Source organism: Glycine soja, chromosome 20 (genome assembly GCF_004193775.1).
Source record: "Glycine soja cultivar W05 chromosome 20, ASM419377v2, whole genome shotgun sequence".
Taxonomy (NCBI): Eukaryota; Viridiplantae; Streptophyta; class Magnoliopsida; order Fabales; family Fabaceae; genus Glycine; species Glycine soja.
In genome coordinates this window covers 43,917,755-43,935,834 of record NC_041021.1, presented here as the reverse complement: position 1 = coordinate 43,935,834, position 18,080 = coordinate 43,917,755, and the positions used below count along the sequence as shown (strand labels likewise).

Here is an 18,080-nt window from a genome sequence, read left to right as displayed (position 1 = left end):
ACTCTCTATTCTACATTCTCTAGAGCACACACAAACCCTCCCCTCACACTCTCCAAACCCTAGCGGCACTACACACGTTATCTCTCTCTCTCTCTCTCTTTCCCTCTCTTTCCCTCTCTCCTTCCCCAAGATGTCGAGCGCCGATCCCGAGCACCGAGAAGAGGAGGAGGCACCCGCCGTCGGCGACGACGAGGACACCGGAGCACACGTCGCTCCCATCGTCAAGCTCGAGGAGGTTGCTGTCACCACCGGCGAGGAGGACGAAGATGCAATCCTAGATCTGTAACTCTCTTTCCTTCTCTCTATTTTCTCCTTTTTTGCTTCTCGATTTTACTGTTTTGCCACTGATCGGTGCGGTTGATGCTTGTTCCTCGCGGATCGCAGCAAATCGAAGCTTTACCGGTTCGACAAGGATGGGAACCAGTGGAAGGAGCGAGGCGCGGGCACCGTGAAGTTCCTGAAGCATAAGGCTACGGGCAAGGTTAGGCTTCTCATGAGGCAATCCAAGACGCTCAAGATCTGCGCCAATCATCTCAGTATGTGCTTTCTTTTCTTCTTCGGTTTTGCGTCTGTTTTTGTTTTAGAATTTTGATTTTGAGATTTTTGTTTTTTTGTTCTCGATTGTTGCAGTTTTGCCTACTATGAGTGTGCAAGAGCACGCTGGGAACGAGAAATCTTGCGTTTGGCACGCTAGGGATTTTGCTGATGGTGAACTCAAGGACGAGCTTTTCTGCATCCGTTTTCCTTCTATTGAAAGTGAGTTGTGCCTTTTTTTGGAGCTAATAATATTTTATTGAAGATATTTTTCGTTTAGTTCTGTTGCTAATGTGTTTGGTGTTTTTGTGGTTCTCTTTATTTAGATGAATTTGTGATTAGATGTTTTGCAACTTCACATCTAGATGGCCTTGAAGTTATCGGTTTTATGTTTCCATTTATTAGTTGATGATATTCATTGATCAGCCATGTCTGTTTCATGATAGATGTGGTGGTGGCAATAGAAATCTGTGAAGTGTGAAGTTCCTCTTCTGCGTTTGCTAATTTGATTTTGAACCAACTAAGCAGAGTGTTTTGTAATTGTGCAGTTTTAATCTCTCTGTTTAATAGACCAACTAAGCACAGTTTTGTTTTGCACCCACTGGCTCTTTCAAACATCAATAAATTTGCATTTGATGCATCTCTACTAACACACTTGCATTGTAAAGTTTGTATTTAGTCTTCTGTTGAGTTCAGGGTTTGAAGTATGCATTCACAGTTTTGGGAGCTGGGAAATTTTAGCTAGGGGACCTTGTCTATCCAACTGTATTGTAAACTTGTCTTTGCTTGCAAGATTTCATAGAAAAAGGATCACAGATATTGAAGTTGATTTTGAGGAAGGTGAAGTGACTTGACTAGCTTTGTCATGTGCCACTAAGAATCCCATCCTCTGTTCAATTTGATATCTGTTCTCCTGCATAGTTTGGCTGTAGGTTTTTTGATAGAGTGTACATGTTGTGAATTGTCTTGAACTCTTAATTTAGTGAAATTATCTGCACATATTCCCAGTTTCAAATAAAATCTCAGTGAAGTGGTTAAGTGAGCAAAAATGACTTGGTATAGTTTCTGGCCTTGACAGTTACATGTTTACAATGCTTTTGAAAGGCTTCAATTATTAAAAAAAATTATATGATGTGGTTCCTTCCTAGTAGAATCACCTCCTCACGACATTTACTCGTGATATCCTTTAGATTTTTAAGTGGATAATGAATATCTGACCTGAGTCAACCATATGAGTTGTAGGAAACTGTTTTACTGTCAATTTAGTAAATCATTAGGCAATGGGGTTTGTGTGTATCATGGTTCAGATAAAGAAAAATAAATTTCAACTTGCCCTTGTTTCATTGATTTTTAAACTTCGAATTAATGATTGATATCTCTTACGATTTTGAGTTTTCTTAAATTTTGGAAGCTCTTTTAATCCATGATTATCTGCATATGGTAACTCACTTGTAAGAATTTCCTTTCAATCTTTTGATGTACTGTTACTTGTGTGATGTGTTACATGATCTTTGGTTCTGAAAAAAGACTTCAACATCACAATGACATGTGTAATAAAATAATAAAAAGACTTTGGATCATTTTATATTCCAGTTACTAGTAATTTGGCTGGATGCATATTGCTTTAGTTGATCTTATGCATCCACCCTCTCTGCAATTTCAAGGACTAAGAGTGTACTTGTTATCATTATCAATTTCAAGTTCTTTTCCAAAGTCTGGATGAGCTAGACAATGATGTGCCTGTGAACATCTCTTTTTTTCCTGATGTTCTTTCCTATTCTCCATTTGGCTGAGGGATTGTTTTATAATGGAACATATTTTTCTCCCTGGACAAATAAAATTGTTGTGCTTGCCATAATTTTAGCTATCTATATTTAATCATTTTCTGTTGCCTTGTCTTTGTTAGATTGCAAAAGCTTCATGGAAACATTCCAAGAAGTTGCTGAATCCCAGAAGGCAGAGGATGAGAAGGAATCAGCTGATGCAGCTGGTCTTATTGAGAAATTAAGTGTTGAAGAAAAGGCTGATGCAGAGAAGAAGGATGAAGAGAAGTCTGAGGACAAAACTGTGGAGAAAGAATCTGCATCAGGGAAGGAAAGCAAGGCGGTTGAAGATAAGAAAGCCGAAGAGCCTGCATCCTCAGCTTGAGTGTTTCTTATTCATATTCTATACTTGGCAATCTGACAAGGTTAGGTGGTTGATGTTTTTGCCGCCCATATCTTGGGATATTCTCATACTTAATAGTTGCCGGATTGTGTCACTGAATTGAGCTGTTTGTGTCCTCTTGAGTTTATTTCAGCTGGCAAAGTTAGGGTTGGGTTTGAATTTTGAGGCATGACTGGTTGAGCTTTCGGGGTCTGGGAGTTTGTTATTATTGTTATTTTTCATTCTACATATGTATTTGTTGCGAGTAATGGGTCATGTTGGTTGGAGGGTGCAGTCCAGAAAGTCAAAAATTATAAACGAAGGTTTTGGTACCGACTTGTTTGAGTTTCACGATTATTTTTTCCACCTGTTCCTGCTGCTATAGTTTTCTTCATAGACTTCACGATTATGTTTATCATGGTGCTTTTGAGAGGGAGTGGAATACGGTGAAACATATCAGGATTTCCTCTTTTCTAACATGTTGCCAACAAAGAAAAAAAGGAATGGGCAAACATTACAAACTATTTTCTAGAAAGCACATGAATGCCATGCGACAATAATACTGACTCTATAAAATTAAACTGTTAAGCTTTAAATTATATTTCCGCCTCAAACAATTTGTTTTTCTTCAAATTTTTCTCTTTCTCAAGATTACGAAGAGAAAATGAAGTTGCTTACAAAGATAGGAAAGAGAAACATGTTTTGCAAATTTTCATTAACGAAGAAAATTACTTAACTTAATAATTCGAAAACAGTTCATTGTATTGTGTTTAAAAGATTACTGATCTTATGTAAGAGCTAAGTCCCACATCTATTAATAGGTTCTGTAGCAGAAGATATACATCTTAAAGAAGAACCGCTTTTGCACGTGAGTTACTTTCGTTCATTTAATCTTAATAATTTTTTGATGAGGATTTGATTGTTAATTAGTATATAATCCCTTAAAAAAAAAGAAGTGACAATGAAATTAATCATGTCCATTTTTTTAAAAGCTTTTATCGTTTCCTTTTACGTGTTTTTTTTTTTTTAATTCTTTTAAGATTTTCAATGAGTTAAAACTTTCAATTAATTTCGTTCCTAATTTTTCTCTTTTCACGTGAGCTCATTGTATCTATCTAGTTTTTAGCAAATTTTCTGCAATCATGTTGTCTCTTCTGATTTGTCAGTTTTCTCAGTTTGGAAACGTACTGTTCATACGATTTACTTCTGACAACCTTCGAATGAGCTGAAAATTAAGTGTTAGAAGAGCAGAAGGATCTTTAAGCCTTCAATTTGTATTTGTTTATTGCGACTAAAATTAGTAATCCATGCTGTCCAATTGTCCAAATCATTAAAATAAACAGAAAACATAAGGCAAAATTCAAGATGAGGTAAAGAAAGGAAAAAAAAAACAAAAACACTTGAGGAAGTGAATGTTATGCAAATCAGACTTAATTTTGATCTCATGTAAACCTTCTACACTATCATTTGATATTGTTAGAACATTAAACCTACTAACTTGAAAGCTAAAAAATGAAGAGTTAACACAATATGATGATAGTGCAAAAGCTTTACTCTGAGCGTTAATCAAAATTAAGCTCGAAATTTATCCCAGAATTTACATGAATCTATCTATAAAATGACGCCCGGCACCTGAAAAATTAAGATATAAAGAAAGGAAAAAGAACCTTTCTTCGTGACAAAAAAAACACCGAATTATGCTTTGACCCTTTTGACCACATAATAGCCAGTGATCTTCATGGAACTCATCAGGAGAACAATGACTGCATCAAAACCAAAACTACTGAGGCTCTTGATGTTTTCTTCCACACAGGTATTGCCCCCACGCAATGTCAAGTTCTCTCACTTGAGCTTCTGTCAGTGAAAAATATCATGATTTTTGTGTCAACTTGTTTCATCATTATTTTTCAAACTTAAACCACTTCCAGTTTGCATAAAGTGCTTCATTTTCAAAAGGCAAGCAACTGGTTGGTAGGGGTTCTAATCTTTGAGTGGTGACAGAAGGTGGTAGCTTTTGCTTATATTTCTTTGCCATCATATCAGCCTCCATATATAGTCTCTTTTCATGACAAAAAAAATTAATTAAAACATCTATCAATATCAGTAAGTAAAATCCACATAGATCATTAATAGGAAAATAATAATATATATACCTCTTTATTTGATAGAAAAAGGCCAGGTTCACTCTCAAGGTCAGCAATGCTGCATGGAAAGAAAAGTAAATTACTATCATCTTTTTCATTGTCAGTAATTAAGGAAACAGGAATAAACTGAAATGTATCCAACAATTACAGAAGGAAGTTAAAGCCAGCAATCCATTACCTAAGAGATATTTTATCAGGAAACATTGACTTCACCACAAGAACTTTGACATTCTCATCAACAGAAAGTATGTTACTGACAGAAGTAACTTCAGCTCGAGAGATATTAGAAACATGCAGCAATCCACTGAAAGGCATACAATAGGTTCATTTAAAATGTCAGGTAGTTGTAAAGCAGGCTTAATCTAAATTTAAAAATAAAACCCCTGAAGTTGATATATAAATCTTCAAGATGTAAAAATGCCTATGAAGCCTTTTAACAACAAAGCAGACAAACCAGAATGTCAAATGATAGAACAGTGATAAGGATATATATGAGCATGGGAATAGTTTAAAACTATGATAGGTAGGCAAATATCAAAGAGAATTATACAGGAATAAGGATTGATGCATGTTATATTTTTTAACTTTATTTAGTTAGAATATTAATGAGTTAGTTAGTTAATTAGATATAAAAAGAGGAAAAAGGGTAGAAGATTTCATTCAGATGTATTGTCATTTGTAAATTGAGCATAGACTCATTGTGAAGGGGAAACCCTTGGAAGTTTTCTCTCCTATTGGACTGTTCTTTTCATCCCATTCAATAAAATCTCTGTTCTTTCTTATTTCTATTCTTGGTTCCTAATAGACACTTTGAGGAAAATATGATAGAAACTTGATTAAGGTGGTTTTAACACATACAAAGAAGGCTATTGGAGGCACAAGTGAGAAGAGTAAATTGCATGGTTTTTAGCCTTGTGAAAGGGGTGGAGGAGACCAAGAAGGACATTAGAGAAAATTATTAAAAAGCATTTCCTGATGAATAATATCCAAGATAATTTTGTTTTTAACTGATCCCAATGACATCTTATGATCCATGTAGCCGACCTCACCTAGTGAGATAAGGTTATGGTTATTATTGTTCTTACAAGAGTGATATGAGTTTAGAGTCAAGGAGGATTTTTATTCAACGTTGACAGATGATTCAAAATTCAGAAGTGGAGCAAAAATTACAATAACTGATCATGGAGAAATTTTTTAAGCTCGAGATATTTTTAAGCCTCCGTATGGGGTAAATAACAAGGAATATATCACTCAAACACAAGTGACTTAATTTTGAAACTTGGCAAAGATGTACTCATGCAGAGGAACCCTTGGGTATTCGAGGCATTGGATTCTCACAGATGTTTGCGTTACTAAAGCCAACATTCTCGCTTCCGCTTTGTCCAGCACTGCTTGCGCGAGTTCTTCCCTTTAAGGCAGAACACTCCCCTACCGATTCATTTTTACATCCCACAGCTTCGGCAGATTGACCCACAATAGAGAGGAGAATTTTTTCAATCACATCGTTTGGGCTAGGGATATAAAACCATTCATGTAACTATACCTGGTATCTTAAGTTTTAGATAGAAATTGTCATTAACACGTTATTGGAGCCTTTGACTGGGTATCAAAGCCTAGCATGAGCAGGGGGTGTATAAATATAGAACTTTCATGTGTGCCAGGACCTAGAAACTTAAGCATTTGGGTGGAGTAGATATTTAAAAAGATGAATACTCAAATTAATAGTTGTAAAACACAACTCGAATCCGTTCAACAGTTTTAGTGCATGTTTTGTTGAGATTAGTTTGAATAAATAATCACTTGTTTTTAAAAATCTTTTTCAAGGAATTGAGAAAAATAAGTGATTATTTCTTCAAAATAAAAAGAATCAGAAATAAGCAGAAAGGCAACATAGTGGCAATCCACTAAAAAGTCTAATAGCAATGATTGGCCAATTTGTTTCATTAGTGTTAATGCAGCTCAAAACAATTCTACCCATTTCTGAGGCAAATCATAGGTTCGGTTTAGTAAACACTTGTATGCCAATGAGTTGTTCTCTATCTTTTCCATCAGCCATATGTAGGAATCCAACTTGAAAACATCCAATGGTTCTCTAAGATGGAATTATTCCTTGAAAGAAAGAATAATACCTAGCAGAATCTCAGTTGCGATTTATCAAACAAGAAAAAATATGCACAAAGCCATCCAAATCCAAGTAGTCACTGACCTTCTATTAGTTTTTCCTAGCTTAATTTGAGCTCCATACGGTAAGATCTTTTTCACAGTTCCATCAAGAAGTGTTCCCTCACGAAGATACAATTTTTGCTGCAGTATCATATTGCACAGCAGAAATTTCAAAAGACAAAAGAGAGAAAGAAAAGCCTAAAAACTCCAACTTTGGAAACAATGAAGCTAAGAAATAAGAAAGAATAGAAAATAGGCAGATTTGAATACTAACCCAAGCTTCCTTTTCGCTAAGTATCAAATTGTTTTTAGTTTCATCTATCTGACTAATTTGTACATACATACAGCGCCCCACCTACATCATTATAATCAAGTGGTGGTTAGAAGCAAAGAAGACAAAATAATGATTGATGATAGCAAAAACAAATGTATTTTGTCACACTAATGAGTCATTTTTTTTTGGTACAGATAATATATATGAATTTAAATCAAAGAGTGGTGTATGTTAAAAAATACAGAACATAAAACATCATTTTGACTACTAGGTCAGAACTTCCTTTGATGCTTAATCACTATTCAGCATTCACTATGCAGTAATCTTTGGCTACTCACTTGACGAACAAACTTGCTTAAAACTTAAAAAAGGAAACTAGTGTCACTAATAGAATAACTGAAATTGACTGGATCAATCATATAGCTTAAATTTACACTCAGACAGCAACCACATAGGAATTAAACTAAGCGTAATGGCACCATCCACACCTGTGAAGCTATACATATTGTTATAAGCAGATCTACTAGAAAACAGATAATAAAATCAGAGTATCAGCAGAAGCTGTGCCAATAAGAAAAATGATTTTTTTCCATAGCTCGGAGGAAAGTTCCAAGGCTGCAACTTACATTTTCTTTCAATTCAGTAAAGCTATTTGCTCTTTTTACAAGCTCAGCTTTGGGTAGGAAAGCTCGCAAACCCTGCCCATCCAAATTCAAGAAGAGATAAGCATCAACTCAAATGCCACATGAACATAAATTTCAGATCAATGGCACAGACCTCAATCCTTGTTAGCAGGCCCCCAGTATTCCACTCAGTAATTCTAACCTCTATAGGTTCATTGAGCTGTTTTATCTGCCAAAAACATTAAAAAATTGAAAATTTAAATCTCATCAGCATTAGAAAGCCGTTGTTTGACTTTAAATGAGTTAAGATTGCAAAAAAGGAGTAGCATTCATGAGATCCTGGGAATCAATTTTGTTATTGGATCACAATATATTTTCTTTTGGATAATGATTTCAGGATAAATATGATGTAACATTTGCTTAACATGTTGATACAAAATAATAAAGAGGAATAAACTGTTTGTTTCCTATTATTTTCAGTTTTTAAAAACAAAATTTGATAAATAGTTTTTTTAAACTGTTTTAAAAAACAATATCTCCTTTTCAGTTTTAAAATAAAAAATTAGAACATCTCTAAGTTGTTTTGGTTTTCTACTTTTCAATTTTCTATTATTCATGGTCTTTCTTCCATTGTCTCATCTTTTCACTCCTACTCCTGCTCTATAAAAATTCATTTTAGAAAATTGTTTTATAAAATAGTTTTTAAAAACTAAAAATCAAAAACACAACCAAGCACACCCTAAATGTCTATTTTGGCCCTCCAAAAACATGCACAACATCTTACTAGTCCTTAATTTATGATATTAAAATTCGTAATGCTAGTACACAATGCCAAATTGATCCTTCAATTTCACACTTTTCCATCAAACTGGTAATTAAAATGACAAAATTGAACCTTGAAAGACAAAGTTGAAGGCCTTAAATATCATAGAAGGACCAATTTGATGTCTAATAAATGAAGGGTAAATGTGTTTGCTCAATATTTTTTTTTTCAATTAAGTAGGCATAAGAAGTGCCAAATCCAAAATAATGCACAGATAGTACGTATATCAAATATGATATGTATCTTATTTTTAAGATATAAAGAATAAGATATATGCACCACACTATGATACTTATTCGAATTAAATACCAATTCTTATATGCATAAAAAAATCACAAAACATAATAAGTATATAATTGCAGTTCCACAACTCCAAATTAACCATGCTTCGTGGACATTACTAAAAATAGAATAGAAATTATAAATGATGTTGTCAAACTTCCATATTTTGCTTGTCGTGTGCCTGCAACTTGTGCTCTGTCTGGTGACCAAAAAAGAATAGTTGTGTTGATATATGCAGCATCTCATGCCATATAGTTAGAGGACAATGAAAATTCAGAAAATTGAAGAATCCATATTGAACCTCCCTCTCACTAGCCATATTGAGGAGTATCCAGCCATCTCAGATTTTCATAATAAAAGAAAATAAAAGGTTTGCACACTTCATAAATATGTGCAGGTAAAGTATCCAAATGTATCAGTGTCCATATGCATTCAACAGATACATAGATACATAAAGCAAATGCAAGTATGTATTGATGCCTCATATCACAAATTCAAAATGGAAGTTGAAACATCTACTAAACTAAACATACTGGTGTGGAAAAGAGGAACAAAAGAAAGAGAAAAACCTGCCTCACTCGATGCCAGGCAATCCGGCGAAAGAGCCTTCTTGTGGAAAGCAATGGCCGGCCACTAAGAGTCCTACCTAAAACCTCAGCAAACAAAATGGTTCCAATCTCCACGACAGGCCTTCCAGGCACTGGCACTCCACTTATTGCTTCCTCATTCTTCACAATTCCCATCTTCCCCCGAACCATAAAATCCTCAGCATCCTTTTCCACATCACACAACAAGTTCTCCATTTCCTTACCATACAAGGGAAGCACTTCCTTGGTCAACATTGTACCTAGCAAGTCTGCCCCTACATTGACATCAAGCTTGTTTTCATTACCTGAAACAACAACACCCACCACAAAATCCCCAGGTTTGGACTCATAGTACTCAACACTAACCTTCTTATCTCCCTCTTCATTCTCATCCCCCACATCACTTTTTTCTTCAGCAACTTCCAACCCCTCACCATCTTCCTCAACATCCTCCCCAGAATCTTTGCCTTTGAAAAACTTCAAGAAAGGTGCCAAAGCCTCCTCCTGGGAGGGTTTCTCTTCCTCCACTTCAACTTCAGAAGAAGACCCTTCTGTAACAAGCACAGGTGAAGGCTTGTTCAGCAACTCAAGCTGTTCAAGTTCTTGGCTTGTTCCATCATCTTGAGATACATCAGTGGAGAAGCCATCACCATCACTCCTGGAGCGAAGTGTGAAGTGGGTATAGCCCAAGATTGAATCTTTCTTAGAAACTATGGAAGCACGGGGAGTGGAAAGAACAACCTTGGCAAAAGAACGAAACTTTGTGGGATTTTTGTGTGGTTTGTTGATGGTGTTGGTGAAAAGAGTGGTGTCCTTAACTGGTATTATTGTGCAGTTGGGAGAGCAAAGAAATTTAGAGGGGTGAAGAGTAAATGGCATCTTGGAATGGTGGTGCACACAGCATCACCTTTGGTTTTTTTCAGACAGACGAGAATTTTTATTTTTTGTTTTATCCTTTTCAGGTTTCAGTTCATGTGTCTCGCTCTCTGCCTTTCTTCTCCTTGATATCTTTTTACCCTTTTACTTCAATTTCTTTGTCGCAAAGGGGAAAAATTTTCAAGCTATTCAATTATCAAGTTTAACTAATAGTTAAGTATCACAAAATAAATATTATTTATGTATAATTATAATATATAAATATTTTTTTCAATTTAAATTATATTATTATAGTTATAATGCATAATAGATATATAACATGTTGAAGTAATAAAAAAATCTAAATAAAAATTAGATAACATTATAAATAAATACATAAACATATATAAATATAAAAATAAAATCAATAATTAAAGTGATGATCATTAAAAATACTCATATTTCAAAATATTTTAAATCTTCAGAGATTTTTTAATGTTTTTTTACAGAATATTTTTTAATGTTGATATTTCGTTTATTTATTTAGAATAGCTATTCCTAAAGTCAAGAACTTATCCTAAAAAAAGTTTCTTCCTGAGGGAATTTACTTGATCTTTGGGCCTGTGGGTTCTCCTGCCCAGTTCTATTCAACAAAATAAAAACTTATCCTGAAATAAATTTGGAATTGCTATTTCCACTTCTCTGGTTACTGATACATCTCTCTTTATAATTATTTTTCCTAAAATAACCTGGATTTTTCACTCCCCTTTTTGAAATTCTTATTGCATTGTCAACAAATGTTTCTTAGTAAACTTTCTCCGTCAAGTCTGACACCCCCCTCCTTCGACCTGTTGCATGGACACTTAATAAAAATAATTATTCAACTTTGGGTTGGTAATGAAAGCGGGACTGGTGTTGTGGCATCTAGAAAAGGTGAGATGGGAGGTGATAGTGAGAGTAACTCCAACCAGGTCAAAGAAATACTGAAGAAGTTCAGAAAATGGATTTGGTAAATTAAGGGAACTGTTCATACAAATAACAGGAATATTGGAATTTGGAAATTGAATGTATGGAATTATGCACACCTTCCATAATCATCATTTCTTTTTTGTTTGCTATTTAGTGTCTTTCGTAGGTGATCTGGTGACCTAGTTTCAAGTCTTTCTCTCAACATTAATTAATGTATTTGCTTGGTGCGTGACATTTAGCTGCCATCCATCTTGGCTTTATGAAAAAATTTGAATCCAAGTTAGTGGTGTAGGTGTCAATGGGGTCAATGAAGCTTAGGGTTTGTAAGGAAGAGGGGGCATGGGACTTGGCACGTTGGGGTGGTAGCAGAGGAGTGCAAATTAAGGGTATTTTGGAAAGAAAATCATAAAAGGGGGTGGATTAATAATGAAGGGAGTGTAAATAGGAGTTACCAATAAATTTGAAAGAAAAGCAAAACAAAAGTAGTCCCCTAGATGTAAACTACACTAAACACAAAATTGTTTTTGGGCTTCAGACCTGTTGTGAAACAAAACAATAAACGCAGAAAAAGAAAGTCTCATATTCAATTGTTTGGCCATTGAAGCCGTTTGAGAGGGATATGCGAACTTTTTTTGTTTTTGTTTTATCAATATATGAGAATGGCTTTTGCGACAGCGTAGTTTTTTCAATTGTTTGGTGGCTTCTGGGATCGTGGAGGACGACGTTTATCATTGAATGGAGTAAATCACTATTTTGGTTATTGAAACTATAATTCGTTCTAGTGTTTTTTTAAGTCGTTATACTAGTCTCTAAAAATATTTCAAATAAATTTTTAAAATTTTAATTGTTTCATCTAAGTTTTGAAATTTAATTACTTAATGTTATTTTAGTTTTTAAACATATGTTAATATTATTATTTAAGTCACACATTTTTTTTTATAATTTTAGACCAATATAATCGACGAATTGCATTGAAAGCGTGCCTGATTTTTTTGTCTTGTTGATTACGTCCAAGAGAGCAAAATCCATTTCGAATGCCCCTCAACAAGTCGATTTATAGGACGGGGCAATGACTTGGTGCCTTCTGAATCTTTATATCCCAATAATGAGTCCCTTTTGATTTTGAATCTTTTCATGGCAATAATATTTGCATCTTTAATTCTTTCCATGCCATTGTGTCTTGTGGTTCTTGATTCCCTTCCACTTTCTTCGCTTGATGGTCCCCTTGTGGAAACTTGGGCTTTTTTCTTTCTTACAAATTGCAATGTCTTTTGTATTGACACTTCATTTTTGTTTTATTTTTATTTACTTTTTTTTTAGAATGCATGCTGATATTTCTACTTCTGATGTCTTTTTTTTAAAACAATTTAAATAGAATTGGATTTTTTTTTACAGATTATGGATTTATCTATTATGTTTGTTTACAAGATTATAGTTTTTATTATTTCATATTTATTACTTGCATAACTTCAATCTTAAGAAATTTATTTTAAATAACATTAGTGACACAAGGGAATGAGAGAATAAGAGAAAGAAGAAGCAAGAAAGGGAAGGAAGGAAGCCAATAAAAAAGAGGAAGTGAGGTGGAGGCTGAAAATTGTTTTGGCAATGACCAACGACATTTTCTTATTTTAGGTTATATAATCGTATATTAAGGTCGACTTAAGCAACGATCAAACTATTGCTATTATTGATCATAAAAAAAACTCACTATTATATAAGACCTCTTTCGATCAACACAAATAAATTAGTGACGACAATTTTATTGATGGCCATGAAACTGCCACTTAATTGACCATAAAATTAACAAAAAAAACTAGTGGCTAAGAAACAAATTTCTTTTAATAGATTGAAATACATATTTAAAATATCAATTTCAATATTATTAAATTTTCTAGTTTTGTGGGAAACGTTTATTTGAAATGACTATTCATTGAATCCAACTAGTGTTAAGTCAAATGCTCTCATTATTTATAAGAAGCAATGTCAGCTAAGCTTGCTCTTAATTAAAAAATTAAAACACTTCCATTTCTGTCGACAGTCGTCACAAGAACAAACAAACCTTGATTGGAAAAAAAAATCAAATATTTGACTTTGTCACATGTTATGTCTAAGAAAGCCATGATTAAAAGAAATAATCAGTACGATTCTTTGTGGCACTTGGCATGAGTTTACATATACACTGGATTAATAAATGGAATTAAGCAAAAAAAAAATATAATAAATTCACCATGTTAAAAACCTATGTCAATGTGGAATCATATCCAAAGTAATAAACAAAACTTTTCCTTAGTTTTCCTGATCAAACAAATTGTTGATTACATTTATAAAATGGGGTAAAGCTTTGGACAATGAGGAAAGCTGCGGGCTTTGTGACACTTGTTATCGAGGAAACTTATTTTTTTCTTCCCCTTGGTGGAAATTAATAAAATAAACAAACTTTTGCTGTTATGTCCGGATATAATAATAATAATAACAATAATAATAATTGTTTAATATCAATTCGTTGAAATATAATATTGGAACTACGGAATCTTCATAGCTTCTCACAAGCTAAAATCTAATGGTATACAAGGATTTGGACATTTAAGTTGATTTTTTTAAAATATACAAATAAAAGACATAAGTTAGAAAGGAAATAAAATACCTCATTACAATACCACATACCCTGTATATAGGGTCTATTTATATTATTCCTGAATTAGTTATCTTAACATTTCTTATGCGATTCCTTAAAAAAAAACATTAATTAGTTTCTTATAAGATGTGAGGTAGAAAATGTCTATTTAATCCTTGATTGATGGGATCTGAATTTTGATAATTGGCTTATCACTTTGACTTAATTTACAATAATATTTTTAAAAAAAAGGTGGATGGATACGTTATATGCCTTTTGTTTTTGGCATCTTGGTTAATTTAAATGCCAGCAAAAAAAAAACCTGGTTAATTATATTTATTATATGTGATAAATATAGAGTAACCAGGGAGGGACTTACACTTGTATTCTTTCTTTGTATATCTATGCTACCTTGCTTAATATATCTTTGATTTTGCTGACAGCACAAAAACTACACTATTAAAAAAAGGGGGTCAAAACAATAATAACAGTTATAGCTAGTTTAATTGATAAAACTTTTCTAAAGTTAATTATAGAAATAGAGAATAGATATTGCCTTCATTTACTATTTTGTTTGGTATTATGAGTGGAAATCATTTACTTCTGAATTTTAAAATATTTCATGAATCAACCATTTATTTTTTTAAAAAAAAAACAAATGAAGTCTTTGTAAAATTATGTAAGGATCTCTTTAGATAAGTTTCTTTAAAAGTATTTTTGAATGGCAAAAAAAATAAAATAAGTTTCTCTATAAATTAATATGATCTCTCCACTAACTAACATTTAGTTAATTTGTAAATATATTTTCATCTTTTAGAAAAATTATATGAAAAAAATTTATAAATTAATTAATAAATAACTCGTTTTAGCTTATATAGAAACTCATATCATTTTTTTATCTTTTAAAATTATTTCTAGATAATATTATCTAAACAAATTTTAAATAATTATATATTGACCAATATCTTAATAACGTGTCAAGTCATCCTTCTGGCAACTAACGTTTAATTAATTTCCTTGCCTGTTGCTGATCTGTGAGATATAGTTGTAATTGAGTAAATAATGGTCAAAGTCAAACATAAGGTGATAAGACTAAACGTCATAAATCGAATGCCATGCGCGGTAAAAGTTGTTTATAATAGGTTATTATCTCGGACAGTCAGAGAGAGGAAAAAATATTTATAATTATTATCTCAGAAATAAAAATGTCACTCGTTGACTGTGTGCGAAAAATAAGAAAAAAAGAGAACAATAATTTTATGGAATATTTATAAATATTAATCAAAATAATATTTTATTAATTTATTTAATTTTTTCAAATTAAAATATTTTAACATCTGTACTTTTATATTTATATTTTAATAATTAAATTAATAGCAGTAAAAAATAATTAAATTAATATTTTTAGATTTTTTTGCATTTATCTGTATTTAAATATAAGATATATGAGATATTAATTAATGTCCCAAGCTTTTAATTACTTTTAAAATCAAATTATTGTGATTTGTTGTATAATATTATAACAGTGTTAAATTAAAAGTATGGTTAGATTTGATGTATTTTAAAGATGAGTCTGATTATATTTTAGATTATATCAGCTCAATTAGTGTTGTATATATTTTTAGAAAGTCTATTTTTTTATTAACATCTTGTTATCACGAAAAATAAATTTCAGAATTTAGTCAAAACATAAATAAAACAAAGTAAAAAATTATTTTATCAATGATTAAACTTGGATATTACTTAAAAAATTTATATTTTTTAACCAAACGTATAATGATAAGAAATAAATATATGAATGGAATATATAATATTTTATAAAGAGAAAAGACTACGTGTTGATATCCCTTAATTATAAATAATTATATATAATAAGTTTGCTAACTTTTAAAATGATTATTTTAAAAAATTATATCAACATTTTTTTTATATTTATAATGTTACTTTTATTTCAAAATATATCTTATAAAATATATTTTAATTTAAGTTTTATATTTTTTATTTTTCTATTTAGTTATACCCAATGTTAAGATTGATATTGTTATCCATGCGTTTGATTCCTTGTTACAAGACACAAATCTTGAAGCATAAAATACTTCTTCTGCATCGTTTCATTTTGATGTGAGTTTTCTTACATGGTAGATCTTAGATTTTAAAATAAACACACACTATGATAATGAGTTGTATCAAACTAACTAATCTTGTTCTTAATTTACCATTTTTTTTTTATCAAATCGGATTCCGGTTCAAGCAAATAACTGCAACAAATTTTTCAAGCAAGCAGAAATAAATAAATAAACAAATGTTAAAAACCCGTCTCAATCCATTTCACACAAGGTAGGTGCATGAATGCTGGTCTTTTTATTCAGGGTACATAGTATCCAAAATTATGAGACTTTAACAAATTTATCTTTAAAAAATGAAAAATTAAATATTTAATTTCTAAAAATAAAAAGCATCACAAATTAAATTTATCATTCATTTTTTTCCATTAACGTTATGCGAAACATCTACATGACATCTTTAGTGATGATTTGAGGATTATTAAGTGATTATCATGTGTCTAAAAGTTAATTTTTCAATTCAATATTTAAACTGAGCTTAATCATTTTTAAACTTAATCACTTGTTGCCATTTTAGTTCTAAAAACATTTTCAAATTTTCAAATTAAGTCTCATATTACATATAAATTATTAACATATACATTATTATATTTCCTCCGTCCTACTCTTTATCCTTCAGATTTTTCACCTTTGTATACAAGCATAAGAAATGTATATTTCATAAGAAAAATAGACATAGTTTCATTAAAAATAATATATTTTATTGCTTACAAAATATTTTCTCTACTCATAAATACATATAAATATAAATATTTCATGTGAATGAACATTTTTTTAGAAATTGAAATTTTGTTAACTTTAATGGTTAAAAAAGTTAAAATTTAGGAATTAAAGGAGTTTTAGAAAAGCCTACAAGATGAAGTTTTCATTAAAAGGTATTGAAATTATTTTTTTCCTCCTCATACTATAGCTATCTAGATTTTTTTGCCCCCTTAAGTCCTGGGTCCTCGGCGGTTGCATTGGAAAACAATCCCCAACGTCGATCCTGGACAAGTTAATGTTTTTTTTTTTCTGTTAAAAAATTGATGTTTCAATTGAATAAACAACAAACTTTACACACAAATGGTAAATATGAAAAATCAATATATGAATTACAATGTATGAAAGATAAAGGTGAAAAATGTTATGAAATAAAAGTAAGAAAATATGATGATGATTATGCTAATAATTTATGTAAAACATGAAACTTAATTAAAATTTAAAAGTCCAGAAACCAAAATAATAATATTTTTTAAATTTAGAGATAAAAATGTCAGTAAATAATTAAATTTAATAATTAAAATAATAGGTTATTAGGTTGAGAGATAAGTTAAAAAGTTAATTTTTAAACATATGGTGGATCACACTTGACAACATTACAGCTGACATGCCATTACTAGAGTATTGTATAGGCGCACCCCTTAATGTTAATAGAAGAAAATTAATGGTGTAATTGATTTTGTCACACTTTTTTTTCGGTTTTAGAGAATAATCTTTTTTTAACGAATTATTCTGTGAGTGTTTTACAGAAATTAAAACTTTTATCATCACCCGTTGGCCAATTGTGATGTTACAATAGGGTAGGGTGAGCCGACAAGTATCCGAAAGGAGCGATTATGATGATACATCAAACTATCATTTGTGGATCCAACAATAGTAACAGCAAAAAAAAAATATTTTTGACGCAAAAAGCTTGGTTAACTTAACAACCTGCTGCATGTTGAAATTTTCTGTCTCTCTTGAAACTTCTACCTTCACCTATATGTAGAGTGGAAGAACCACATGCAACACCTAGTCACCACATATAATGTTTTTTACATACATAGATATGGAGGGTATGAGTATGACACTTAGCAAGCTAGGCCACGTGTACCATCAGCGTTGGGTCAGACTCTAAGATGTAGAAAGAAAGAGATGCTCCACCATCCCCATTTCCATATATACATTAGTCAATAATTAAGA

At 31.8% G+C, this 18,080-nt stretch overlaps 2 protein-coding genes across 2 annotated transcripts; one reads left to right on the top strand and one right to left on the bottom strand.

The window, feature by feature from the left end:
• On the top strand, positions 1-3,047 carry LOC114403398 (ran-binding protein 1 homolog b-like). Its single transcript, XM_028366340.1, has 4 exons — positions 1-282; positions 385-536; positions 631-756; positions 2,441-3,047. Exons 1-4 carry the CDS (start codon positions 131-133, stop codon positions 2,680-2,682), a joined length of 672 nt encoding a protein of 223 aa, XP_028222141.1. The 5' UTR covers positions 1-130; the 3' UTR covers positions 2,683-3,047.
• A 1,018-nt stretch (positions 3,048-4,065) lies between these two features.
• LOC114403886 (30S ribosomal protein S1 homolog A-like) lies at positions 4,066-10,570 on the bottom strand. Its single transcript, XM_028367099.1, has 8 exons — positions 9,558-10,570; positions 8,038-8,112; positions 7,887-7,958; positions 7,261-7,341; positions 7,030-7,127; positions 5,002-5,127; positions 4,833-4,881; positions 4,066-4,738 (listed from the first exon to the last, which is right to left on the bottom strand). Exons 1-8 carry the CDS (start codon positions 10,452-10,454, stop codon positions 4,580-4,582), a joined length of 1,557 nt encoding a protein of 518 aa, XP_028222900.1. The 5' UTR covers positions 10,455-10,570; the 3' UTR covers positions 4,066-4,579.
• Between the last annotated feature and the right edge of the window lie 7,510 nt (positions 10,571-18,080).